Source organism: Grammomys surdaster, unplaced genomic scaffold, assembly GCF_004785775.1.
Source record: "Grammomys surdaster isolate TR1022 unplaced genomic scaffold, NIH_TR_1.0 126121, whole genome shotgun sequence".
Classification (NCBI taxonomy): Eukaryota; Metazoa; Chordata; class Mammalia; order Rodentia; family Muridae; genus Grammomys; species Grammomys surdaster.
In genome coordinates this window covers 2,860,839-2,887,949 of record NW_021620929.1, presented here as the reverse complement: position 1 = coordinate 2,887,949, position 27,111 = coordinate 2,860,839, and the positions used below count along the sequence as shown (strand labels likewise).

Sequence of the window (27,111 nt, the reverse complement as noted above, 5' to 3'; positions counted from 1 at the left end):
TGAGTGTCTTGTGCTCATCAGCCAGTGAGTGGCATGCGTGAACTAAGACACACAAAGGAGTAACAGAAAGAGAGCTTTTAACCACCTTGCTGATTGTTGGCTTTCTCACCCAGTTACTGTCAAATGTATTCTAAATTAAGATTTCCCCTTACATGTTCAGTGCTTACATTTTTGTCTCTAGAAATCCTATCAAATTTGAAGCCAGAAATCATCCTATTAGATCAGTTACTATATTTCTACCAATAAGAACCAGATTGTAGATTGTTGCTTATAATTTAGCTGTAAGATACATAGATGTTATGCAAAATAAATAAATAAATATTGGTTTAGTTAACCTGTAAGATTAGCTGATATTTTAATATAAGGACAAATTCTGAAAATGGTTAGCTTTGGATGGAAACCTTTAATGTAGTTTTGTTCCAAGAATATGCTTGTATTAGTTAAGTTTAAGATTGTGTTCCTCCATAAACCATAAAAGATTTCCAAAGTATTAGACACCCACTTTTGTGCTGGAATTTAATATGCAACTTTTTATTGGAAAATAATCGTCCTTGTCTGGCAAAATCCACCATGCAATATTTCTGTTAGTAGGTATAATGCAATAAAGACAGGGAGGGCTATTTATCACTACAAATTTTGAGGATTTCAGGATTCTTTTTATTATTTTAATATATTTCTTTGATATTAAATCAGAAAAATGATAAATTACACCTGTCTAGGCTGTTTTTCCTCTTTACTGGAAAGTGATGTACAACCCAATTCCAGTGGTCATTTTGGCTTTTTAAGATATGTATTTTTTCTTATTAAAAAAACTCAACCTGTATTTTTTTCTAATAATGGTGCTGAAATACTCTTTATTTCTAACATATGAAGTGGTTTATAAGTACTTCATAGTATTGCAAGCTCTCCAGGTTTTCACAGTGAATTACTGTGAAAGAAGGCTTTGGTTGTAGAGCATGGACCTATTGTTTAGATTCACTCTGATTTTAGTTTGATATTGATATTTGAATTAATTTGATTTGTATTTTCATATAGCTTACATGATGCCTAATTTATTGATAACTATTAAGATACCTTTTTGTTATCTGTTTTAAAATACACATAACCTTTTATTTTACAAGCTATTTATTCCTTTTGAATAGTTCTCAAAATTAATTTTTAAAAGTCTTATTTTCAGAAAATTTATTAGACAAAGGTTAAAGGTTGTAACAGATGTAAATTATTTCCATGCAGGTACATTGATTTATATTTTTTAACAATTATTTCAAGTTTGCATATTTAGAAATATATATTAGCTCAATTTGATTTCAGTGCTCAGTTATTTGAATTATAAATCATTATGTCCCTTCTAGCTGATCAGTCATGAAGTATCTTTGAATTCATTTACATAATGGGATATGTGCTTGCTGCATCCATTTCAGTGCAGTTGCTACTTACCTAATGTGTCTTCTGCTGTTCTATCCAATTTCATTATTATATGAGGTTTTTAATTGGGATCTTAAAATACTTTTTTGTTACAAATATAATTGCATTATTGAGCTATAGAAACACCTATTGGTCTGCAATAATAGAAACACTTATTTTGATACTCAATGTATTTTAAAAATATTATTAGCAAGTCAGTGAAAACCATTTTATCTTATAAAACCTTTTTTTATTTTCTATATTTTAATATGTGCCATTGGCACTTTGGGGTATTTTGGGTTGTTTTGGTTTTGATTTCTATTGTGTGTGCTTCAGGGTGCTGTCATTCAGTGTTTATGATGTGTAAAACCAATCTGTTAGCTTTGATTATCTGACCACTTATTTGGAAATTAAAATTACCAAAAATTGTTTTTAGGAATTATAGAACAGCCTAAAGTTCCCTTAAAGTAGTGGTCAAGTTTATTTGAGTATCAAAACTGGATATCTGGTATGACATCATTAGGCCCCACACCAGCACCTCTCTCTGCAAGGCTCTGACTAGGAGCTGAGAATCTATCTCTTTACTGCTTTTCTGGGCTGACTGGGCACATATGGGAGAGCCAGGCATTTCTCCCATGGCACATCTTCATTCAGCTCTGTTAGCATTAAATAGGGCAGCTTGTGACAGATGAGAGGTCAGCTGGCTTCCTAAGTGATTCTGTGGAAACTGAGCCTTCAAGACTAGATAGCCTCTTCTCTTTCCTACCGAGGGTACTGTTAGCTTAATCTGAGCCCTCTAAATTTGTGAGGCTTTGTAATGTTTAAGGTCAAAGACCCTTTTGGGAGAACTTTCATATTTTCCTATCAGATTCAGTGCTATGGATGGTTGGATGGATGGATGGATGGATGGATGGATGGATGGATGGATGGATATTACATTTAGCAAATATATTTAGGTAACTTTTTACTGTACTATTAAAATTTCCACAAGTGAAATTTAAGAATTCTTCATTCCAAGTATCTTGTGCTAACGTGCACAGAGCTAACCTGCTCCATCTGGGCCGACTCTCTTCAGTCAGGGTCAGTGCCTGAGATCTCTCCTCTCTGAAATGTTTACACGTCTAGAATTCTAGTTTCTGTCTGAGCAAGCAATGTTGAGACTGTTGAAGTGACTGGAATAGGGAAGTAGGGAAAGAGGGCGCAAGGGTCAACAAAGTGCTTTCCTGACTGCCGGAAAGGGAGCTGCAGAGTCCTGGTGTCTACTCCTCATCGCTTGAAGCTTTGCTGGTTTTGGAGAGTAGCTGGTCAGGATTTCTGCTGCAGTTCCTCATTTACTCCAGCTGATAGCAGTAACACCTCTCACTGTGGGCCTCACGTTTATAGTAATGAGTAATCAATGCACTTAAGAGTCTTCATGAGGACAAGAGTTTTATCCCCCACACCCATGTTAGGAGGTTATGATTCCATTAACTCCAGCACCAAGGAATCCAGCACCCTCTTTTGCTCTCCAATGCACACATACATACAGAATGTGCAAATACACATACACAGTCATACACACAAATAAAAATAAAATATTTTAAAAATAAAAATAAACCCCATAAAAGGGTTCTTTGTTAATTTTTCCCTTGATTCTCAACAGGTTTCCAAACCATTAATTTCTGTATTATCACAAAAACACCTATAAATTTTTAGGACCTAGCTCAAAATGAAAATTGATAGTCTCTTCTTTAAAATCACTGATCATGTCACAATATCCAACAGTAAAGCTTGAAACCAACATGAGGTGTCTCTAAGTTGGGCACCCTGTGTAAATTTGTAGTTCATATACACAAGGATCTGCCCTGGCTGTCTGTGACGTAACAAAAGCATTCTTTTTCTTTGGCTTCTGACTAACTCACCAAAGCTGATTTTAAGCTGATTTTATCTTTAAAATGATGAGTTTTCAATTTCATTCTATACTCACTTCATTTTCCATAGCTTCTTGTTCTCTTTCAGTTCAGCTGGGCATCTGCCAAGTATAGGGTCAAGTGTCAAAGAGCAATAACAGACCTCACCCTCAGCGCTTTCAGTTCTAACAGAATTGACCTGGCATTGAGCTTCCATACAGAGTTCTACTCTAAGAGCCCAAGTCAATTGCTTTACTAACATAACACGTTTTTTAATCTAATTCAAATTATATACTAATTATATAGAATTTTATACATTAAAAATAGTGATGTGAGCCAGGGGTAGTGGTGCATACTTTTAATTCTAGCACTCAGGAGGCAGAAGCCTTTGAAAGGAAATTGGTGAAAATGCAGCCCAGTTGAACAGAAGACCTCGGGATTTTGGAGATTCCAGTACTATGGGAGGACCACCAAGAATAGCGGCAGCAGTGGAGTGTAGCCAGGCAGAACTAGAAGATATGCTGTATATGTTTCAGGGGGTGGAGCCAGGGAAGGAACTCAAGCCCTTTGGAGGAGCCCAGAAGATGAAGAGTGAATCCCTGACCTCGGGCGTTGAGTTCTTTGATTTTGCTTTGATTTGATGTGCCTGTGTTCTGGTTCTTACCTCTTGAAGTAAGAAAGCATTTAATTTTCTTTTGATTTTACAGGTGCCCACAGTTGAAAGGCTTTGGATTTTGAAAGCAATTGGCTATTTTATAGATACTGAATTGTTAATGTGTTTGACTTTGTAATGACAGTGGGACTTTTAAAGATATTTATGTTTTTAATATGAAATCTTGGGGGATGAATGAAATAGGTAAGGTGGCTTACCAGTGATGTGTTTGTGTCAAGTTGACAAGGAGTCAATTGTACCCAGTAGGTTTATGTCTTCTTGACAGGCAGGAATCTCCACTAAGAAAATGCCTCCATAGTATCAGGCTGTAGGAACTTGAGGAAAACTCCTAAGCCACATAAGCCCTCTGCTCCTCAGCTTGCCTTTTGGGCATGGCGTTTTATTGGCAGTAGAAACCTAATACATTACTCATGGATTGAAGCCATGCTTGCTGCTCCTGTGGCGGTCACTACTAACCTGTGTAATACTCTCAACACAAGAGACAAGTTCACTCTCAGTGTACTTATCTTCTGCAAAGAGAACTCCCTCGGAATTTTAGCAGTGTGTAAAAAGGGATGGTCAAACCATCCCTTTGACCTCTGGCTTTTCCCTGGTTGTCATGGTTGCTAGCTACATGACCAGCTTCACCTGTCTTGATATTTTTATAACCACTCAGATGCAGAGGAATTTTCTGGAAATTTGTTCAGTCCAGTGTAGCAATTGGCCATTAACAAATTTGCCACTCCCAAAAGATAAGATCCCCCTATAATATGTGGGGCCCGGTTTTAATTACAGTTATATTTTAAGTAGGGCAGAAGAGCAGATGCTAGGCTTTAAAGTCAAGTAGGTGTGTATCAGATAGTGGAATGAGGCCCAGCTGCTGTAGAGTCAGCAGACTTGGGGTTGGCCCTTAGCTTTACTATGTATTAGTGCGTTCCCAGTGTAGCCTGTGCATGATTCCCGGTACTGTTGCAGTGACAGTCACTATGCTGTCCTCACTGCTGGGAGCTGCAGGCCTCCGAAGAACCAAAACTATGTTAATCCACCCATCCTGCCCAAAGGGGGGAAGCACACTTGTCTGCTAGAGAAGAATAAAAATAAAGGATCATAAAGATCTGTCCGTTTGCCTTTTCCTTTTAACATTACAGATCTTAAGACCATTAACTAGATCTGAGCTGAATTCCTGTAAAGAGATGTAAATATTCAGATGAATTCTTATTATTGTATTTTTTCAAATTTTTAATTATTTTTTTGAGAATTAATTAAAAGGCAGTGGGGGCTGACCTTGGTTCAAAGTGCACAGATGCGATCGGTTCTGCAGAAAATATCTCTGGCAGCTGATGTTTTTCCTGTGGATGTTCTGTTTATTGCTTCATAAATATTCTATTGTCTAAACATGACTTGCTGTTTGTTAGCAGTGCTGACAGGAAGGTTCCTGTTAATGGCAGCATTCATACTACCCATATACCCTGTCACTTTTAACTTCGCAATTTTAAGAGAATTGCCTTTGGTAATTACTTAAGATATTTCTAAGTTTATTGATCCCCACCCTTGTTTAACTGAGTGAGGTTTGAGTGACAGTTCATCTGCTTAAAGATTGATGGTTTTGAAAAGTCATCAGATCCACATCTTCAGATCTAAGAAAAAGCTTGCTGCTTGTCAGTGCTGATCTTGTCCTTTGATTGCCAGAAAATCCAGTGCACCAAGGGGAAAGCGTGGCACGGTGTTCAGTCTGTGTGAAGACCGATGCACATGTGTAAGACGCTGCTCTAGTGCTCACCTGGAAGGCGGACAAACTTAAATCTAAGTCATAGTCATAGCTTGTTGTAGGGAAAGGTATTTATTTAATTTTGTTTAAATCATTTGGTCATTTAACAACTGGGGGAGATACTAATTTGCCTGGTAGAGTTGTGAGAGTTAGTCTAGTAGCCGTGCCCACTCTATTTTGTGCACTCTCATGCCTTTTCCCTGGCTTATACTCGGTAAAGACATCTGCATAATCTGATCCTCAGAACAACCTTGTAAAACAGGAAAAAGCATGGTCCTTTGACTCAACCCTTGTTCAGATTTCAGCAGTGTCAACCACATCTGTGCAGACTTCGATGGACAACTTAACTTCTTTAAGCTTCTGTTTTCATATCTACAGAATAGACTTAATAACACTGTAATTGTAAAGACTAGATAAAATGACATGAAAAATGTCTTCCACTTAAACACTTGAGAAATATTAGTTATATTAAGCTGTCCTTCAACATTTAATGACATGAAATTTGCTCTATCTTTCTGACTAGATTTTTGGTTTTAAACTTCTGAATTCATTGTTCCTTAAAATTGAATAATTTTCTCATTCTTGATAGTCTATTATGAGTCTTTATAATAATTTTATTATGCAGTAGAATTAGTAAAAAGAAATTCTTTAGCTATACCCAATGTGAAAAAGGTCAGTTTCAATTTTCTGCTGTCAAGGCTTTAACAGTGAGGGGTTCTTGTCCTAATTATAGGATTCATTCTTTCTTTTCATAGCTAGAATATGTATAAGATGGAAAAGTAATTGCCCTGGTTAATAATGGATCATCATTCTTAGCAAAATGAAAGGCATTTCTATAGGAGTGCTCCTAGACATACTTAGGCTCTTCACATATGAAAATGCCATTTTAGGTATGTTTTGTGATTTATTGTGTATATTTCTCCAGATTCCTTAACATTATTACCTATATCCTTTTAAAAAAACTTGTGAAAATAGATGCTGTGAAATTCATGCTGAAAAACCACACGGTATGTCTAATTCTTTAGTAACTAGAGTTTTCTGATTAGGTCGAACATTGGTAACCTTGCATGCTCGTTTGCTTTCATCAGAGTGAACACTTCCCGTTTCTTGGCATCAGTGATACTTACAGTGTGAGTGACTTCAGGTGCCGAACGACCTTCTACACAGCCCTCACTCGCCTTCTCATGGTAGATCTGGGTAAGTGGATGGAGCTTTGCTGACAGGTCAGCAGCAGTGCAGAGGAAAGAGTGCAGTGTTAGGAGGCGTAGCTTTTCACTTGGTAGGATTCCTTTTTGTTTATCCTTTGACCATTGATTTTACTTTTGCTGATCTGGAAACTGGGCCTGGTGGCTCAGGAACGACAGGAGTACAAGATCAAGGCCTGACTGAACTACAGAGTGAGCTCAAGGTCAACAATTTGGCAGACCCTGTCTCAAAATTATTATTATTTTTTAAGGCCAGGGATATAGCTCAGTGGTGGAACACATATACAAGGCCTGAGTTTTAGTCCCCAGTACTGCAGAGTCAAGAACAGGAAGTATAGAAACAGTCAGAAGGACACCTATACTATAAATGTTTGCCCTAGCATTCATATGTTTTTTGCATTTTGTTTTCTTTTTTACATTTTAGATTTTATTTATTTTGAGTGTGTGCATGTGTATACACCCAGGCCACAACACACAAATGGGGTTTAAAGGACAACTTTTGGGGAGTTGTTCTCTTCTACCATGTGGGTTCCAGGGATCAAGCTCAGGTGATCAGGCTTGGTGGATTACTTTATCCACTGAGCCATCTTGCCAGCCCAACAAGAATGATCTTTCTTGCCGGGCGGTGGTGGCGCACGCCTTTAATCCCAGCACTTGGGAGGCAGAGGCAGGCGGATTTCTGAGTTCGAGGCCAGCCTGGTCTACCGAGTGAGTTCCAGGACAGCCAGGGCTACACAGAGAAACCCTGTCTCGAAAAAACAAAACAAAACAAAAAAGAATGATCTTTCTTGTGTGTTCAATTGGGCCTCAGGCTGAGCTTAAGAAGGAGCTTGAAGTTCTGATCCTCCACTTCTAGAGGCTGAGATGACATTACAGGAACTGTGTGCTGAGGACCAAACCAGGATGTCTCGTATGCTAGAGTGGGGCTCTACCCTGTGCTGTATCCATGGCATTCAAATCTACAGTTTCCAAATCTACAGGGACGAAAGTTGTTCTTTTATTTCTGTTTGAGAAAGTCTCAGGAAGCCCAGGGTGGTTTTGAACGGCTTTATAGCTGTAAAAGACCTTAGATTTCTGGTCCTCTTTTCTCTAAATCCCAACAGGTAGGATTATAGGTGTCTGCAGCCATGCGTAGTTTTATATGGTCTAGGAATGCAGTGGAGGCTGTGTGCATGCTGAGGAAATGCTGTGCTGGTACTCTGTTGCCAGCCCTGCATTGTCCATGTTGTTTGTGTGCATGAACAGGTAAGCTCAAGAGCAAAATGGAAATTATATGAGTGGCCAATAATAGAATCAAAATTATAGCCCATGTGCTTACTCATGAAATGCTGTGTAGTCCCACAGACTGATGACCGAGGACAATACAGTGCGTGACTGCTAATGAACTGGGTGAAAGGTAAGGCACTGCTGAGCTAATAGGACAGCTGTGTATATTGGAGAAAATGCATCAAGGGGGCTAAGTAAAACTGAAGGAGTTTTTGTGTGCTCAATAATTACTGTAACCATTGTGGAAAACCATATGGAAATGCCTTAAATAATTAAAAGTCAAACCACAGCAGGCTTTGGAAATCCTCCTAGTGGGCTGTGCAGCAGAGGGAGTGAAGGCAGCACACAGAACAGACACCTGCATTAGCTTGTTCATTAAAGCAGCAGTCACAATAGCCAAGAGATAGAAACAACCTAGGTATCCACTAGTGCGTGAGCAAAGAAAGTCTCTCTCTCCCTCCTTCTCTCTCTCTCTCTCTCTCTCTCTCTCTCTCTCTCTCTCTCTCTCCCCCTCTCTCCTTCCCTCTCTCCCTCCTCTTCCTCCTCCTCCTCTTTTTCTTCCTCCTCTTCCTTCTTCCTCCTCTCTCTCTCTCTCTCTCTCTCTCTCTCTCTCTCTCTCTCTCTCATACACACACACACACAAATCATCTTTAGCCATACAAATAAGAAAACGAATCTGTTTGCATTGCCTCTATTGTGTGGATGAAACTAAGTGGTATTGTGTTAAGTGAAATAAGCCAAGCATAGACAGACAACTACTACAAGATCTCACTCTATGTAGACTCTTAAAAAAAAAAAAAAAGGTGATTTCATAAAATTGGATAGTGGTAGTTACCAAGGACTATCAAAGCTGGAGACAGTGTGAAATGATGTCCTGACTTTGATATCCCCTTTCATCTAGTGACAGGAATTAAATAAAATTCAAGAGATGTGGCACATAGCTGCAGCTATGGAGGGTCGAGCCTAAGGTCTCAAGCATGCTACAGAACTTACTCCCAGTTTATTCTTGTGAGTACTTTTTACTAGGGTATATAAAGTGCTCTCACCACAGAAATGATAGGTGCATGAGATAATATTATGCTAATTAAAATACTAGATTTAATTATGTACTAGTGTGTTTTACAATGTTTTATATATATACCTATTTATGCTGGACCACACAAGAAACCCTGTCTTGAAAAGCAAAAAATAACCCAAAACCAAACAACAAAAATTTCTGATTTTTAAAAATTTTAATTTACTTTTAACTGATAAATAGAAAGAGATTGTATATATTACCAGAGCAACATGGACTGTTTTGATATTTATAGGTATTTTATAATGATTATTCATGTTAAGCAAATCTTTTCTCAGTTTGTGTTGTTTTTGTTTTATTATGGCTTTAGTACTGTTGAAGATAAAATCCAAAGGTCTGGTGTATGATAAGCAGTTTACAACCAAGCTGTACTCCCAGTTCATCACTAAATACCTATCTTTTTGGACACTTACAATTTCCTCATTGTTAAAGACTCCTCAAATCGTTTCTTGTAGTTTTTTAATTGTCTAGTGTGCTATTAGCATCCTGTGATGCGTTAGCACATGAGGACATAACTCCTAACTGGGTTATAAGAGCCCATCTCTAGGCCTCCCTTTGTCCCTTCCCCCTCCTCTACAGGGCCCAGCCTCTGGTAACCACCATTACTACATCGTTTGCAGTTCTGTCGGGTGTAAGGGAGTTGTCTTTGTGTCCTGACTTATTTCAGTTGGCATAAGGTTCTATCTGTATTGTCTCATATGACAAATTTTCATGCTTTTTATGGCCAAACATAATATGGTGTATATAAGCACCCTCCATATGTCCCCCATTGTTCCCTGGTGGCAGTAGGGCTGCTTCTGTTCCTTGATTGCTCTGAATAGTGATGTAGAAAACATGACAGTGCAAGTGTCTTCTGTCCCTTTGGAGGTGTACCCAATAGTGGGATTGGTTGATTATGTGATAGTTCTTTTTTAAGTTGTTGCAGGTTCTCCATATAGATAGTTCCATTTTCATAATGCCTGTCCTAACTTACTTTCCTACTAATAGTGGGCAAGGGTTTCCATTTGCCCACATTGTGTTCAGCATCAATATCTTTCATCTTTGATACCGTTCTTAAAATAATGAAATTATGTGTCATTGCATTTTTTAGTTTGATGTCATACCATTTGCCTCCTATTTCCTGGACTTTTAGTGTTAGGGTCTTGTTTGTTTTCTTTCTTTCTTTCTTTCTTTCTTTCTTTCTTTCTTTCTTTCTTTCTTTCTTTCTTCCTTTCTTTCTTGTTTTTGTTTTTGTTTTTCGAGACAGAGTAGTGTAGTCCTGGCTGTCCTGGAACTCACTCTGTAGACCAGGCTGGCCTCGAACTCGGAAATCCACCTGCCTCTGCCTCCCAAGTGCTGGGATTAAAGGCGTGCGCCACCACTGCCCAGCAGAGTCTTGTTTTCTAAAAACTTTCCTTATCCCACTTTATTTTTATTGATAAGCTGTATTTAGTAAAACACACACACACACAAGTCTACAAATAAGTAGAATTGAAAAATGGGTACTTTTCTGTGTAGCTGTGTTACTCTAGACTCCCATAGTTCTCATATCAGTCAGCTGTAGACAATCAAGGGATTTTGGCCAGTGATACTGTTATTCTTAGAGAATATAATGCTGAAATTTGTATTTTTTTCTTGCAATATTGATAGATACATCATCAAGATAAACAATTTTTAAAGTGTGATCATATAAAAAGAAAAAAAGTTTTATCTTACACAAAAGACATTGAACCTTAAAGTGGAAAAGCAGCTAACCCTCCGTGGCTATATCATTTTCATATGTTTCAACAGAATAAGTCACAAGAAAAACAGATAACTAAAAATTGAGGAAATAGAACTGGAATGATTAAGGAGCCGAGTGGAACGGATTTCTAAGGAGACATTAAAAGAACCGTGTATGTATAACTTGGCTAAGTGACAGCTAGAGCTTGAGGGAAAGAAAACTGTCTGTAAATATTTGAAGAGTATGAACCAGGCATGCAAAACCCAGTCAAGTAGGAGTCTGATAGCAGCCTTTCTCCTGTACCGAGCACTGCCTGCTTACCTCCTGTACTGAGGAGCACTGCCTGCTTACCTCCTGGCTGCTGCTGTGGAGAGAAGCTCTAAACTCTCGCTGTTCTAGGCAATCATTTAACAAGCACATGGCTGAACTCAGATACATGTGTCACGCTTAGTGAGCCCTACCTGACCTTGAGGAACTTGGGCTCTTATTTTCCATGTGTCCAAGAATTAAAATGCTGTATACACTTCACTCTTTTAATGGCCTGGTTGTGTAGTGAAAGAAATGGAGAAATTAAGGAGTAATATTTGTAGATTTCCTAGAGATTGGCTTTGTCACCTATTCAGAACCTGATAATGGAAATGGGTCAAGATTTCTCTTTCTATGGAGTCATCAACACAAAGGGACTCACCCTCATCTTCTGTTGGTCATAAACAACAGCAGAGCATATCAGAGCCTTACCACAGTGTAGACTCTATCCCATAATACTCAGACAGCGTAGTGTATTGATAAGTGGTATTCATATTGATGACAGAAAGACTGCATTGCACACATTTAAAGGCAGATTTATTTAATTTTGTTTAATATGAATTGTGAGGCATAAGAAACTTAAGTAAACCTTTATAATTTGAATAGTAGAATTTCATTGTTTTCCAAATTAGATTCCTTTTAAATATCCAATCCATAACAATATAAACTATAAATTTACATTTTTCCATTCAAAGTTTGTATGGACAAAATGTAAATATTATATCCTAATTCTTTTTTGTGTACCTTGAGTGAAACAGAAAGAGGCGATAATAGAAGTGTACCTGGTACATAGTAGAGACTCAGTATAAAATGGTTGTGTCTGAATTACAGATTAAATTTAAAACTATAACAACTATCCTTATGAAACTTTACACTATGGTAGAACTAGAGTTTCTGGTCATTCTTTACAGAGTAAGTTGAGATTGTTCAGAGCACTGATTTTGTCTTTTCATGTTTCTTTAGCACCAAGTTCACTATAGTTATTACCAGGTGCTTGTTGAACAAACGATGGACAGCTTTACAGCAACCAGGATGCCATTATTGTGGCTTCTGGAATTGTGCCACAGAGTGGCAATGTTTCTGATCATTGTCCTCTGCGAACAGAATTTTATCAAGTGGCTGATCACTTCCCCGATTGATGAGCTCCATGCAGCCGCTCCGAGCCCCGTCGGCCCTCTCCTGCTCTTGAGCAGGAGCATTACTACCTCATTTTTTGTTGAATGTTGTTGAACACAGTTTTGATTATTTGAGGCCTTGTCTCACAGCCTAGATTGAGGGGATCGTTGCTGTCAAAATTTCATATATATGGTTTGATAGTTTTCTATTGTGTTCACTGCCATGGAAACAAAAAAGAAAAAGATGGTATTATAATCAAGAATAGCACAGATCATGTGTTAAATGAAAGAAGAAAAAAAATGGCCGATGAGAACATCCCTAAATTAAAAATTAATAATAAGGATAAACTTTATAATACTGATTTGGAGAGGAAAGAATCAAGTAGAAAAAAATGCTTAACCAACCTGCTTGCGTAAACTGGACGAAATTCTTGGCTTGAAATACAAAACATTCTAATTGAATCCTACAAAATGAATTGAATATTTTTATATAAGCCATGCACATTGGAGTAATTAGAAAGGGAGAGAGAAATTGGGTGTCACATTAATTGGTATTTACTTTGAAATGCATTTTGGGTTATATTCAGTAATTTGCACTTTGTATGAATTTAATTAGATGCTATGTGCCCCAGGTTGTATTTCTGATGAAAATGGGTAAGTTTTTGGCAATAAACAGTTGTACTATGTTATCAAATTGTTTTAAATAAACTAGACAAAAGGCTCACTTGTATGAAGGACAGAATTGGAAGCATTTCATCATTACAATGATAATGTTTCAATGTGGAAAAGATGTTAGTTTTGTGCTATTTAAGTCCCCAGAAATTACCAGAGGGATGCAGGAAGCCTCCTTGCAAGAAAATGCATGCAAACAAAGAAATGGGTGCTGGCTGCCCTCTACAAGTGCATGGTACTCTTCAGAGAACCCCTTGAGAGCTCCCTGGGTTATTTTACAGTTAACTTGTTGATTTAATAAGCTAAAAGAAAGAGTAAATGGAGAGCCTCCAACAAGCTGTTCAGTGTAAAAATATTTGAACAAACAAAACCCTTCTGTGTTGTTTAATTTAAATGGAGGTGAATTAAGTTGACAAACCCTGAAGAGGAAAGACATTGAAAATCCTCACGGATGCTGTTTATTTTGTAAAGAACCAAATATTAGTTGCAAATGTTTTGCCACTTATAAATTTGACATTTCAGTGTCAACAGTCATATCAAACCATATATGCAGAAATTCTGACACTGAACTACTCAGAAGTATTTGGGTTAGGATTTGAGCAAGCATTATATTCCTCTGATATTTTAAACTATAAAAATGAATAGTCTTTTCCATGAAGAGAGAAATATTAACATTTAAGTGGTGCTTATGGATGATAGTTCTGTCTTTAGGAGTGGCAGTAACGTAGTGTGTGTCTGAAATGATAATTGGCACTTGAGGGTGTTGCTGACCAAACGTTGAGCAATTTTATGTAACAAGTTAACAACTTGAGTAACTGGGAAAGAGTAGTCTCCAGGTAGCAACTAAAGGTAGAATTTTAAAAATACACAGAAAGAAACTTTCCCCCTTTTATATTGCATTTCATTTATCTGTGTGTGTATGTACGCAGGAGTGCTCACACAATGATAGGTTTGTAGAAATAGAAGACATCTTGGAAAAGGCAGTTCAAACTTTCCATCTGCCATGTATCAGTCATCCCATTGTTTAGTAGTAAACTGAGGTTCAGAGATACGTGCACTTGCCCACAGTAGTCATCAGACCGCACATCTTTGTTCACTCTTTCCAAAGTGTCCCTTCACCTTCTCAATCAAGTAAGAAATATAACTTTTCTTCTTCTTTATTTGAACTGTTTGGATCAAAGGATTGATTCAGGGCTTGAGAGCAATGAGGGAAAAATGAGAAATTACTTCCTAAGAGTCTATGAAATAAACAGATTCACTTCTATGGTTTTTCCTGAGTAGAAGAATTTGCTAATTAATCCAGTGAAGGTCAAATGAAATTTTTAGATAGTGTTCCGTGTGTAATAATTGGACAAAGTGTATTTCTTTTCATGGACTGAGGAAAGGAAAGGTAGGCTTCTGAGGAAAACTTAGCAGGTAAGGAACTTGCTCAGAAATAACGAATGTTCTCATGGATGGAGCGTACATGATCATTTCACCTGTGCCCAGGACTTGGCAGAGACTACTTGGAAGTAGACATGGGAGAGGGGTGGGCAAGTGGGCAGTGGGGTAAAGAAGCAGCTGGAAATACTTAGAATCCATAATGAGATAATTAAGACTAATTAGCTGGCCCTGTAGGCAGAAAGCAGCCCATTAAGTCCAGATACAGTTTTAATAATGTACTTGGTTTTGAGGGTAGAGTCCAGAGCACCCCAGGGAATAGAACCCTCACGGTGAAATGTCTAGGTCAGGATTCTTACCAAAGGAACAGCAACTCTGCACTGGATAAGGTATTTTTCTTGTAGAAACTAAAGCAAGTGTTGTGATTTTCTAGAACTTCCGGGAACCTCAATTTTCTCATCTATTAAATGGAAATACTTACAGGATTGCCATGTGAATTGAACGCCTAACATCAAGTACTTAGTAACTGTTAACTAAAATACATTTATTGAAAGTCAGAAGCAAACTACTAGTTGGACTTCAGACTTAGGCAAGCTCAGCACTCTACCTACATCCAACTTTCCCCATTGATGACACGCCCTGAAGATTGTAAAGCAACCTGTCCTGCCCAAAGCCACAGGTCATTGTAAAAGTGACCAGAACTCCTAATCATTGTACAAGGGTACTGGACTGACCCAGCTCTGGCCCATGCTTTAGTGATAAGCCAAACACATTCCTTGAGCTTTCTGCTAACCAGAGCTTGTGAAGTGCCATCTTCCTGCAGCACTGCACACAGCAGGGGCCGTGGATGCAGACATGCAGAAACCACACACTCTGCTGGCATCACCGCAGCGACTTGGCATTAGTTGACTGTTACCTTCAAGCTCTTGTATCTTTTTGTGTTGCTCTTTTACTAATTGCTCCTAGTTTGAGCCAGAGCTTAACAGACAAGTCTTTACTTACTGTGTTAAATTCCCATGACTTAGGTAACAAATTGCCACAACTTAATAATTTAAACAATATAGATATTATTTCATAGTTCTAGATATCAGATATACAAAGTGGGTCTCAATGAGTAGAACTAAGGTATTGGCAAGACTGTGGTCTAGGTAGTCTGTCCTGCTTCATGGCTTCTGGGGGTCCTTTACCCAAGAACTTTGGAGCCAGTCTCATGCTGCTGACCTTAGGGTTCGCTGCTGCCTTTAAGAACTCTTAGGACCCAAATGTACTCATCTGAATAGAACAAAATAATTCTTTCTTTCTTTCTCTTCCTCTTTCTCCTCCTCTTCTTCTTTTCTTCCTCTCTTCCTCCTCCTCTCCCTCCTCCTCCTCCTCCTCTTCCTTTTCCTCCTCTCTTCCTCCTCCTCCTCCTCCTCTTCCTCCTCTTCCTCCTCCTCCTCCTCCTCTTCTTTCTCTTCCTCCTCTTCCTCCTCCTCTTTGGTAGGGGGCAGGGATCTCACATTGTAGAACAGGTTTATCAATCTAGGCTGGAACTCAGCAGCAGTCCTCTGTCTCAGGCTCCCCAAGTACTCACATATTCCCATGTTAGAATTGTTTTTTTTTTTAATTTTGCATTTTTATTGGGTATTTTATTTATTTACACTTCAGATGTCATCCCCTTTCCCAGTTTCCCCTCCCTAGAACCCCCATCCCATGTTAGAATTGTATCCAGCTTGCTGACATCACAAGTGCCACAAGCGTTTCACAGTGCTATCATTATTATGCAGTAGATTCTAACAGCTGTTGGCTACCATCGTGTAAAGATACTGTAATTACTTGGTACTTGTCTCTCCTTGCCCACATTACCAACTCCCCAGTGGTCCAGCCCTGTTTGCATGTGTGCGTGCATGCGTGCATGCGTGTATGTTTAAAGGAGAGGAAGGCAAACTCAGATCTCTGTCGTGGTAGTGGTTTTGTGTTCTTTTTAGGCTCTGGTGCCATATAATTGACCCTTTTAAATGTACAACCCAAGGGTATTTGTACTTTTTAGAGTATTTGCAAGGTTGTATACCCAGCACCATCATATAACCAGAGATTTTCTTCCCCCTCCACCCCTTCTCCTGGCAACCACTTACCTGCTTTCTGTCTGGATTTGTCCTAGAGTGGACATTGAGTATAAGTGTATCTGTCTTTAACTTGATACGTTATTTTTGAAGCTCATCCATATTTTAGCATGTATCAATAGTTTTTCCCCTTTTGATGGCTATGTATACAAATATACATGTAGCTCATCTATTCTTTGACTTAAATAAGCAGCTGGGTTGTGAAATGTCTCTACCTTCAGCCATTATGGAATGATCCTGCTATAAATACATACAGACTGTGGTTTGGGTTAGTTGAGATGGAGTCTTCCTCTGTGACCTAGAATACGCTGGACCTGGAGGTCCTCCTGCCTCTGCCACTTGAGTGCTTGGTTTATAGTGTGCATCATAGTGCCTGGCGGCTCTCAAGGTTTTCTGCTGCTTGTGAGTACCTGCCCAACTCTTCCACCATGCTCCCTCACCATGCTGCACTGGTTTACTAGTTTACACCCTCGGGGTCAGTTCTTAACCTCTGGGAACAGGAGTCAATGGTTTTAAACTTGCCACCACTCAGAGGTTTGGGGGGCGGGGTTGGTTTGGTTTGGTTTGGCTTGGTTTGGTGTTAGGCTTCTTGTTGTTACTGCTGCTGCTATTTGTTGTTTTCAGTTTTTGTTGTTGTTTGGTGTGAGGTTGGTTGTGTTAGGCGGGCTTTTGTTTGGTTTAGTTTTGATCTTTGAGCCAGTGTTTCATAGAATGACGTCCTAGCTTCAAGCTCAGTCTGTCCTTAGTCTTCCTCCTCCTACCTCCCATGTGTTGAGGGTTTGAAACTGTACACAAAAATAAATAAAATGTAGTAAAAACATTTGTCAGCCAATATATTAAGAAGGTTCCTATACTAAAAGTGCTTTCTCAGAAGGAAAAAACTTTAGGAACATATAAAAATAGTAACTTTTCTGTTGATCCATATCCTTGGAAGCCCAGTAAAGGTGATTAGTTTGGGAATTTCCTTTTTATGTATAATACAGAAATTAAAATGTATATTAATACAGTAACTTACCATTCAGAGTTGGGGTCAGTTTGTTAATTAGTAGTTTACCTTCAAATCATGTTGCTTTTGTGCCCTTTGACTTAATAGAAAAAAAAAAGTCAGCCCTAATCCTGGCATGTTCATTTTGGATAGTAAATATATGACTACATCCTTGAATAGGAAGCTCCAAGACATCCAATGTTTTCTTCTTTTGCATTAGAAAGAGTAAATGGTACCTCTGCAGACAATACAATGGAGTGAGAAATCCTTAATGGATGCTGACTAAAGTAGCCTGTTCCACCTTAGACAATAAGACATACCATGCAGTCACAAGGGAACAGCAGTAAGTGCAATGGAGACACTGTTGGGGATCTCCTATCCCAACACTGGCCTACTTGAGTCTCACTGCTTGCTTAGGGAGTCTACTTTCCTCACTAGCACCGAGCTGGTTTACCCTCTCCTGACTTAAGCAACTCCAAATCTACAATTCTGTGTGCCACTAACTGCACTTCATATTTTTGACGTCTTCCACTCCATGAGAGATATTGGGGAAGAACATAAACTTGAGAGTAAAACACACCTGATCAGGATCTCAGATCTTCACTGGTGTTCACTGGTGTTTATCAGTTGGAAGATAGTTGGCATGCTACTTAACTCTTTAGGCCTTTCTGTTTCCATGAAAAAGAAGAGGAGATTGTACAGTTAAGTGGGATGGTCAGTTGCAACAGAATATTGAATGTAGTAAGGGCCATGAGCATGTTCTTTGAACAGATTCAGTGCCAAATTCAGCCTGACCATGTTCTAAATACTGGAGAGACAGCCGCGATCAAAGTAGACCAGGTTCTGCCCTAAGAAGGTTATATTCTAGTGAGACACACAATAAATGACCAAGTGTATATAAAGTCATAGCCAGTCATAGTAACTACAATAAGAAAAGAAATGCAGTCCAGGCCGTGGTGGCTCATGCTTGTAATCCCAGCACTTGGGAGGCAGAGGCAGGTGGATCTCTGAGTTCAAAGCCAGCCTGGTCTACAGAGTGAGTTCCAGGACAGGAAAGCTGGCTGGAAAATGCTGGTACAGGAAGACTTTTGTGACACTGTGGGCAAAAAAGACTTATTACATGTAGCACTTGTCACATGTAGCAGCCCCTGCTCGCATTTCTATTTCCATTGTGTTTTATTGTTTGGTTTTTTTTTTTACATGATTAAGTCTGTTTTTTTTTTCATTTTTATTAAAATATGTCAGTTCCCATGTCCCTTTCCTCCCCCCCAACCCCTCCCATGTCACCTTCTACTCCCTTTCACAGTGATGACCTCTTTTTCTTTGGTGACTATTGTTGCATACACACATACGCTAAGTCTACTTAGTGTGGCCCATGTACATGATTATAATTTTAGGGCTGACCACTTACGGACTCATCCCCATAGAAGCTAATTCTCCCTTTCTCAGTGGTCATCAGTTGCCTACAGTTGTTTGTCTAGGGGTGGGACCAGGTCAGATTAACCCCTCCCCCACTATCATGTCTGTTAATATTGTTGTTACTCAGGTCTTATTTAGGCAGGCAGCCATGTCATTGAGGTATCATGGTGTGGCTTGCCTGTTATCTCTGAGACATGCAATGTTCCTGATCCTCTGGGTCGTACAGTCTATGTGGCCTCTCCTCTTCTTGTTTTCCTGAGCCTTTGGTGTAGGAGTTATGTTACAGATAACATCCCTTGGGATTGAGCACTCATGTTCTGTTGATCTCTGCATTATAACCAAGTGTAGTTTTCTGGAATGGTCTCCACTTGCAGTAAAGAGAAGCTTCTTTGAGGAGTGAGAGATAGATACACTTATCTGTGAGGATAAGGATAAGTTTTAGAATAGAAATTTTGCTGCTCTGGTAAAGTAGCAAGAATAGGTTCTCTTCTAGGATCCTTGACCTTACTATCCTAGGCCTTTGGTTTCTAAGACCAGGCATGGTTTCCTTCCTGTTGAGTGGCCTCAAGAATTTTGGTCAGTGAAATAAATCAGTAAGGTTTTGGGTTTTTGGTTTGGTTTGGTTTGGTTTGGTTTGGTTTGGTTTGGTTTGGTTTGGTTTGGTTTTTCGAGACAGGGTTTCTCTGTGTAGCCCAGGCTGTCCTGAAACTCACTCTGTAGACCAGGCTGGCCTCAAACTCAGAAATCCGCCTGCCTCTGCCTCCCAAGTGCTGGGATTAAAGGCGTGTGACACCACTGCCTGGCAGGTTTTTTTAATCTGTAGCTTAAAGTATAAAGTTGAAATACAGAAACTGTGAATTTGTATTTGTCTTGAGTAAACATCTCTTTGCCTTAAAGAAGTTGAAGCTTTGTTGCAGAAATCATTCCCAAAGGAAGGGTATTTATTGGGCTGGCAGTTGTGTGGTCACGCTTTACTTAATTTTCATAACCACCTTCTAAGTCCGTGCTGAACTCATCGACAACGAGAATGCTAATATCTGTCATTTATGAAGTGCCAGCAAGGGGAGGTACAGATGCTTTGTCACTTAATCCTCACAGCTAACTTTATGAAGTAAATATTATGTCTCTTAATTACAAATGAGGGCACCAAGGCTTAAATACCAGACAGCTAACAGTAGCAGAGCCAGGACTGAGGCTTAAATAAACATCTTGATTTTGGAGCATCCACTCTTTCTGGCATCCTTCTGCTTATTGTTATATCGCTTTTCTTATTAATAATCATTTTTAGAAAACACTTTATCATAGAGTAAGATCGTGTTTTAAAATTCAGTGTATGTACATATTATGTACCTAGGATTTGCTAATTGTCACTTCCACTGCTTCCACTGTTTATTACATTTGGGTTTTGAGTTTTTTCTGGTTTTGTGTTCATCTGTTTTGTGGTAGTGATGTTTGAACCCAGGGCTTTTGTGCATGCTAGCCAAGTACTCTACTACTGAGCTACCTTCTTGGTAGCCTTTTTTTTTTTTAATTTTTTTCTAATACTAATACTGTAATAATACTAGTACCATTGATATACATACTAATACTGCAATACTGGTACCACCATAAATGTAATGATGCTATTGCCAACAGTGGTGTATATATACTAATGCTGTAATAATACTAGTACTATCATTGGTATATAAAAAACATCTATTTTGTGTATTTTAGCATTTCATCTTTATAGAAACCTTAAAAATAGTTTCAACCTTATTTTGAAGATGAAGAAGGTAAGACTTAGTGATTAGTAAAATATTTAAGGTTAAATAATATGTGGGAAAAGTCAGATTCCTGAATGTGTGCACTCCAGAGCCCTGCATCCTCATCCTCCACAAGAAAACATTGGCACACATGCCAGCACTCCAGAAGCTAAGCCCAATCTCTATAGTGACCCGGGTAGGTTAGTAGTTAGTAACTTACATATGCACATTGTGAGTTGCCTCTCATTCAGTCCCATGGACACCCTGATGGAATGGTGATGCTGGTAGTATGATTTGAGTGGCTTCAGTCCTAGAGCTGTTCTGAAATGTGTACTCTAAAATGAAGGGGGCATGCAACAAACAGAAGGCCTGGGAAGGGTATGGCTATCTTTAGATGGCATCTTTGAATGCAAGCCTTAAAAATAAAAACCTCTGTGACAAACTGTTTTGGTAATGAGGAATGGTATGGTGTGAGGCTTTGGTGTACATGTGGGTGTGGGTTCTGTTGGGCTGAATTGTGGTTCTCACATGTCTGCCGCCCCAAGGGTCTAGGACCATGGCTCAGGAGGACAGAAGTGCCAGAAGTCAACTGTGCTCACTCTACGCTGTGCTGGGCGGATGCTGGGCTGTGGGAAGCCGAGTAACTCTGCTCCTGGGTGGAGAGAACACAGTCTGAGACCCCGCGTGGGCAAAAGCTCTTGGATTAGGAATCCCCCTGGCCAAGGTAGCTGGCCAGGAACCGACTGGTCTCAAGCCCTTGGGCTCTCAGGCACCTCTGAGAGGCCGCAGAAGGACCCAGACATGGCCTATGGGCTGGATCGACCCACAACCAAAGGGGGTAGGGGAATGAGACTCTTGGTTGCAGTGACTCGCTTGGCTGGGTCATGGCTGGCTCGGCTAGCTCCCTTGAGTGGGCATCCTCCGTGGCTGGAACGCAGAGGGGTCCTCAGCAGGAAGTTAAGCAGTGGCTTGGTAGTTGAAGACCTTCTCCATGGTTCCCCACAGCAGGCCCCAAAGACGAGAGGTAGTCCATGATCTTAAAATGCTTATTGTCATGGCAAAAAGTAGATGAAGCTATACCCCATGTTCTCAAGGCGGGCCTGAGATTAAATACCTTTTACAAGTAGGAGGAGGGTCTGGTAAGGAATGCTTAATTGGCTACACCCTCTGGCCTTTAGGTATCTCATGAATATGGAGATGTCTTGAGGCTCTGTGTCCTGTAGTCACACCCTCTACCTGTGGAGGGGCTAGTAGGGGTGTTGTCCTATATGCCTAAAAGGTGCATATCGATGGAGGTCTTTGGCCTCATGTCAGGACCCTGGAGTCTGGGAGAGTGGCAAAATGCATGCCATCCCTTTCAGGGAAACCTGTGAGGTCTCAAACCTGCTGGGTCTCTGGCCATCTCTAGCCAGTGCTCAACCAAAAACCATGCTGTCCTTTCACGATCCTACAATAGGGTCACATGGCATCTTGACAAAGCATAGGTTATAACTTGCTCTGTCTCACCCAAGATCTTGACCCATGATTAGACCACCAGGAAAGAAGTTCTGACTTGGCAACTTTTTGTGTTCACTATTCTGTTGGACTCTCAAGAAAAATCATTATGAAAGTCTTAAGGGAAGAAGGAAATCATAAAAGATAAGTAAGGCTCAACCAGGTCAGCCACCACTTACAAGTCAGAGAACCACTGTTGGCTGCCTCTGTGTGTGGCCTTGGACTTCATCATCTGTATAAGGATGAGTGCATCTGAATCATCTGGAAAGCTGCGAAAACAGAGTAGCTGTTCCTGCGCCCTAAGAGTCTGATGCAGGAGAGCAGCTCTGGGTTGGAACCTGGAAGTTGGAATTCCATAAGCCTTAGGAAGTGTTCCTGCTTCTGTGCCAAACATGGGGTCCACTGGTCTCCTCTCTAAGTCATTTCCTACAGCATCCTGTATTTTTAAACCACTGACAACACAGAAATCAGAAGGTCTCAACCATATAGTTCTCTTCCAACTAAGTGGGACCTTCAACAAGACATGTAAGCTTTTTCTGTTGCTTTATTAGTAAATGGTTCTCTGCCAAAGGATGAATGAGAGAATCAGTCTAATTTCAGAGAAACTGATTTTTGGAAAGAATAGCATACAAATTATCAGTGTGTAAAGATTCTGTTTTGACAGAATCATTAAGGACAATATAGTCTAACCTTATATAAAAAATTAAGAAAAAACATCTCATTTTACTCTTTGTCCATAATGAAGAAGAAGTGCTCCATGGAGAATAGTTGAAATCTAACATCCTGAGAAAAGGATCTAACATCCTTTTCTCATTTATTAATAAGTCAATTCTTAAAGATTTATTTGTATGTATGTATATGTGTGTAGCTGTGAGTGTGTGCCACCAGAAGAGGATATGAGGTCCCATGGAACAAGGGTTACAGGCAACTGGGAGCTGCCTGATGAGTGTTGGGAGCAGGACTCAGGTCCTCTTAACCCTGCACTAGCTATCATTCCAGCCCTGTAAGTTAAAGAATATAAATAAAAGAGAATAACTTAGAGCTATCTGGGCACCTGAGTCTGAATTCTTTGGGGCTGTGGCTCCAAAACAGGGAAAAAAGGGGGAGACCAACATCTGTAAAGCTTTCAAAGTAGCCTTTCCTGAGGTGTCAGGGAAACTGAGGGCCCCCAGGAGATGCCCGGGGCCTAAGTCAGTTAGAGCCAATAAAGAGGCAGGGGGAAAATGGCTCTTGAGTAATGTTGCTGGTTCATTTGGTGTAGAGAGTAAAAACTAGACTATGCAATGAGCCAAAGCACTGACTGTGGCATGGACACAGATGCAGGGCGACCTCTTCACGGCGACAGCTCTAAACCTGAATGAAGCGCTCAGAAGTGAGGCTAATGGACATTAGCATACATTTTAAACTGTGACTCTTTTGTCTCTCTCACAGGCGAAGATGAGGATGAATTTGAGAATTTTATGCTGCCTCTTACAGTCTCTTTTGAAACAGTGTTACAAATATTCAACAACAACTTTAAACAGGAAGAAGTAAAGGTGAGTTTTGTTTTCATACAGGAGGAAAGACAGATTTATTCTTTAACACCAGAAAAGGCATTTGTGTATCTGTGTATTTGTATGTATGTGTATCTCAAACCCACATCTCTAATACGCTTATAAGTTGAGATTTAACGTAAGTGCTTCTAGTTTCTGATACAAATGGACTTTGAGGTCAGTGAGTATGGCTAAGGACAGTCAGTTTATGGGTAGGTGGTGCAGATTGGTCTCCAGTGATGCTCACTGTCTGTCAGAGCACAGTTCTCATGGGCACACACGTTAACCATCCTCCCACCCACCCGGCTCTGTGTCTCAGCATGTCTATATAGATACGTGCACACGTGCTAAAACCTTACATCTCTGAAGATTTTTTTAAACAAGAATTTCTATAAATCAAGACTTTATTAAACGGCTAGGCATGTGTATAAACAGGAGCTGGTCTTCAAGTGTTGCATTCTTAAAGTGAGCAAGTGATTAGGGTAACTGATGGCTAAATACGGCTTTATGTGCCTGTGGGAGCCATATTAGGATTGATTTGACAAGTCACTTCAGCTGTGGCAGCACTCGTAATATCTAAGACAACATTATGTTTTATTAGTAAAATCCTTAAGTGTAGCAAGCTGTTTGTGACAAAACAGCCCCATATTTTATTGTGGGGGGATGGGGACAGGACCTTTGCCAAACAGAAATAGTATCTCTGAAATTATACTACATCGGTGCTATAGTAGATAGATAAACACGGATTATTATTCTTAAGAATAGTAAATACACTCAAGAGAAGTAGGTACCTTTGTTGGTGATGCCCTAGTCACATGTTATTGTTATTTGAAATAGGTTAAAATATTATCCATCTTCCATGGCTTCTCTTTTCTCTCCCTCTCTTCCTCTCTCCCTCTCTCTTTCATATATATATGCACACACAAATACCATGAAGTCAAATAGAAAAGAGATAACCTTTGGTGATATTTATATAACTCTAGGGGGATAATTTACAGAAATATTATACCTTTTATTTTAAAATAGAGCTTTTCAACTAGATGTCATCAAATTTGAAAAAGTAAATAAGATCTTTATTTTTCTTTGTTTAAATGGTCTGCCTAAAGTCTTTGTCAGTTCCCAGTCAAATTAACTATAATTTTAAATGTCTTCTAAATTCTTCTGACCAACAGAATCTTTGCAGCTTTTAAGTAGCCATCATTGTTCCTTATCAAAAGAATTGGTGAGGTTGAAAACTGCCATCTTTATAAAAATTACATTTGTCTCATTTGAAGATGTCATTATATTCTAAGCCTGTTTGGATGTAATTCCATCTAGTTTGATAGAAACCATCTTCCTAGAGTCATTTTTAATGGAGTTCCAGTGATATATCCCTAAACTAGCAAGTTCTTAACGACCCTGGAAAGTGACTGCTTGATTACACTTTAACGGTATTTGCAAATAAAATCACAAGTAATTAAGGGGAAATCTCCAGGCTTTTGAGCAAGTTTGATGCATGATAACTGCCTGATTCAGCTTCATCTAGAGTAATGCTGTGTAGGCAACAGCTACTGAGATCAATAGCAACGTAATGATAGTGGCAGAATTAAGTGAGTAACCTGAGCACTGCCTCAGAATGCATGCAGCTGCCACGAACCAAGGCCACACAGTGCACTCCGCGCTTCCGTCCTAAATGTTCATCAAAAGACGCCCTGCAGGAAAATGGAGTTAGATGCTCTTTATTGCTGATCGTGTCTCTTGCCACATTTATCAGGGAAATTGGATTAGCAGTTGGCAGCTGCAGGTAGACAAGATTCTGCAGTGATTAAATATGCAGCTTGGCTGCATTTGTTGTGACAGACCTTTAGTAAATTCTACTGTAAGCACCATCTGTCTAATTTGTATGAAGAAAACTTGGTGCTTACAGCTGCTGGTAAGGAACGAAGTCTGTTGCTTTATCATAAACAAAACTTTTGTACTAAATGGTCTTAAATGTAATTTATTAGGTTAAAGCTATTTTTCTATCATGGTGAATAAATAATACATGCAAAGGTGCTTTCAGGTCCTTCATTCGCACGTACTAGAGATGAAAACAGTTCTGTTTTGTTCTCCAGTAAAGTATTTAGTATTCCAATCCGCAGGAGGTGATGATACTAAAATATTTTTATGAAAATGCTGTCGGACTGCCCAATTCATTTCATGTGCAGCCTTACCAGGATCATCTAACTCTCTATTTATAGAAATTTTTCAAATGCAGATTTTAGGTTGAAGTTGAACATTAAATTCTTTCAAACTGTAAGGAAAAAAATGCTGAAAAGCTTTTATCTATAACTGTGCTTTCTTTACTTGGTCCTAATAAAATTTAAGTGAATGGTGAATTTTTATCTTTTTTTTTTCCTCTCCAAAATCAAGGAGAAAGAAAGGAAAAAATCATCCTGTTTCTGTGGTGTTATTTCACAGTGTTTGTTGCTACCCTCACCCCCATCATTTTATCCATAGTCAAATACAGTGTGCTGTTCCCCTGGCCCAGGCATAGCTTTCAGTTCAGCCATGACGTCACAGGTTTTAAAGAAAATGAATGAAAACTTCTCAGAGGAAGAGGAGCAGTTAAATAGGAACTTGCTATCTTTAGTCCCTTCGTAAAAACTCCACGATGTTAAATTATTTAAAATCCTTGATTTTCAGCATGCGCACATTAAAAGTTTTCGCACTAAGTGCCAAATGTTGCAAACAGCACTTTAACAGAATGATTTTGCTTTGATCCCTGTAGCAGTTCCTGAATAATTTATCACAGGTTATTGCCTTAATTCTGGAGAGGGATAGAGCAATAAAGGCAGATGAAAACACTCCAGTTGAAACACCTTGGGGCCTGCTCATTCCTCTGACACGGCTCTTTTGTTGGAACTATTTAGAGGTTATTAAGATGTGTCTCCAGAATTAAGAGTATGCTGTAAGGATGAAGACAGCCATCTTAATTCTAAAGACAAAGCACAATGACCCTTCACCTTCTTTTTCTTTGTTGTTATTATATAGTAGAATTATGAGGATAATATTATAGCTGCCCCAGTAGTGCCACTACAGTAAAGGGTCTGTCAGACTTCCCATTAGAAACCCTGTTTGGGGGTCAGGGTGGAAGGAGCTGCGTTTCAGCTGTTTCCCAGCCCATCCGTCTCACACTTGGCACACAGACAACTGTTCACCATGCTGCGGACTGAAGCTCTCAGCAGTTTCTTCTTGAACTCTCCAAAAAGGAATCCACAGGACTAGATCACTAGACTTGCCCCACTCCTCCGATGCACCTCGAGAAAATTATTGGAGCCATCACCTTCCAGATCTGTCCCCCCTAAAATCCTAGGTTATTTGCTAGCTAGTATGAGCTCCTGGTTAAGGCTGTCTGTCTCATCCCAGAGCTGAGTACTGAGAA

General features: G+C 39.4%; 1 protein-coding gene across 2 annotated transcripts in view; it reads left to right on the top strand.

Annotated features, from left to right (window-relative positions):
- Ranbp17 (RAN binding protein 17) overlaps nucleotides 1–27,111 on the top strand; it is a 286,889-nt gene that overhangs the window by 180,891 nt on the left and 78,887 nt on the right. For both annotated transcript variants that reach the window (XM_028756444.1, XM_028756443.1), the window contains 3 exons: nucleotides 6,657–6,720; nucleotides 6,802–6,910; nucleotides 23,608–23,711. In XM_028756444.1, coding sequence (XP_028612277.1) covers nucleotides 6,657–6,720; nucleotides 6,802–6,910; nucleotides 23,608–23,711 — 277 coding nt within the window. The remainder of the gene's footprint in view (nucleotides 1–6,656; nucleotides 6,721–6,801; nucleotides 6,911–23,607; nucleotides 23,712–27,111) is intronic.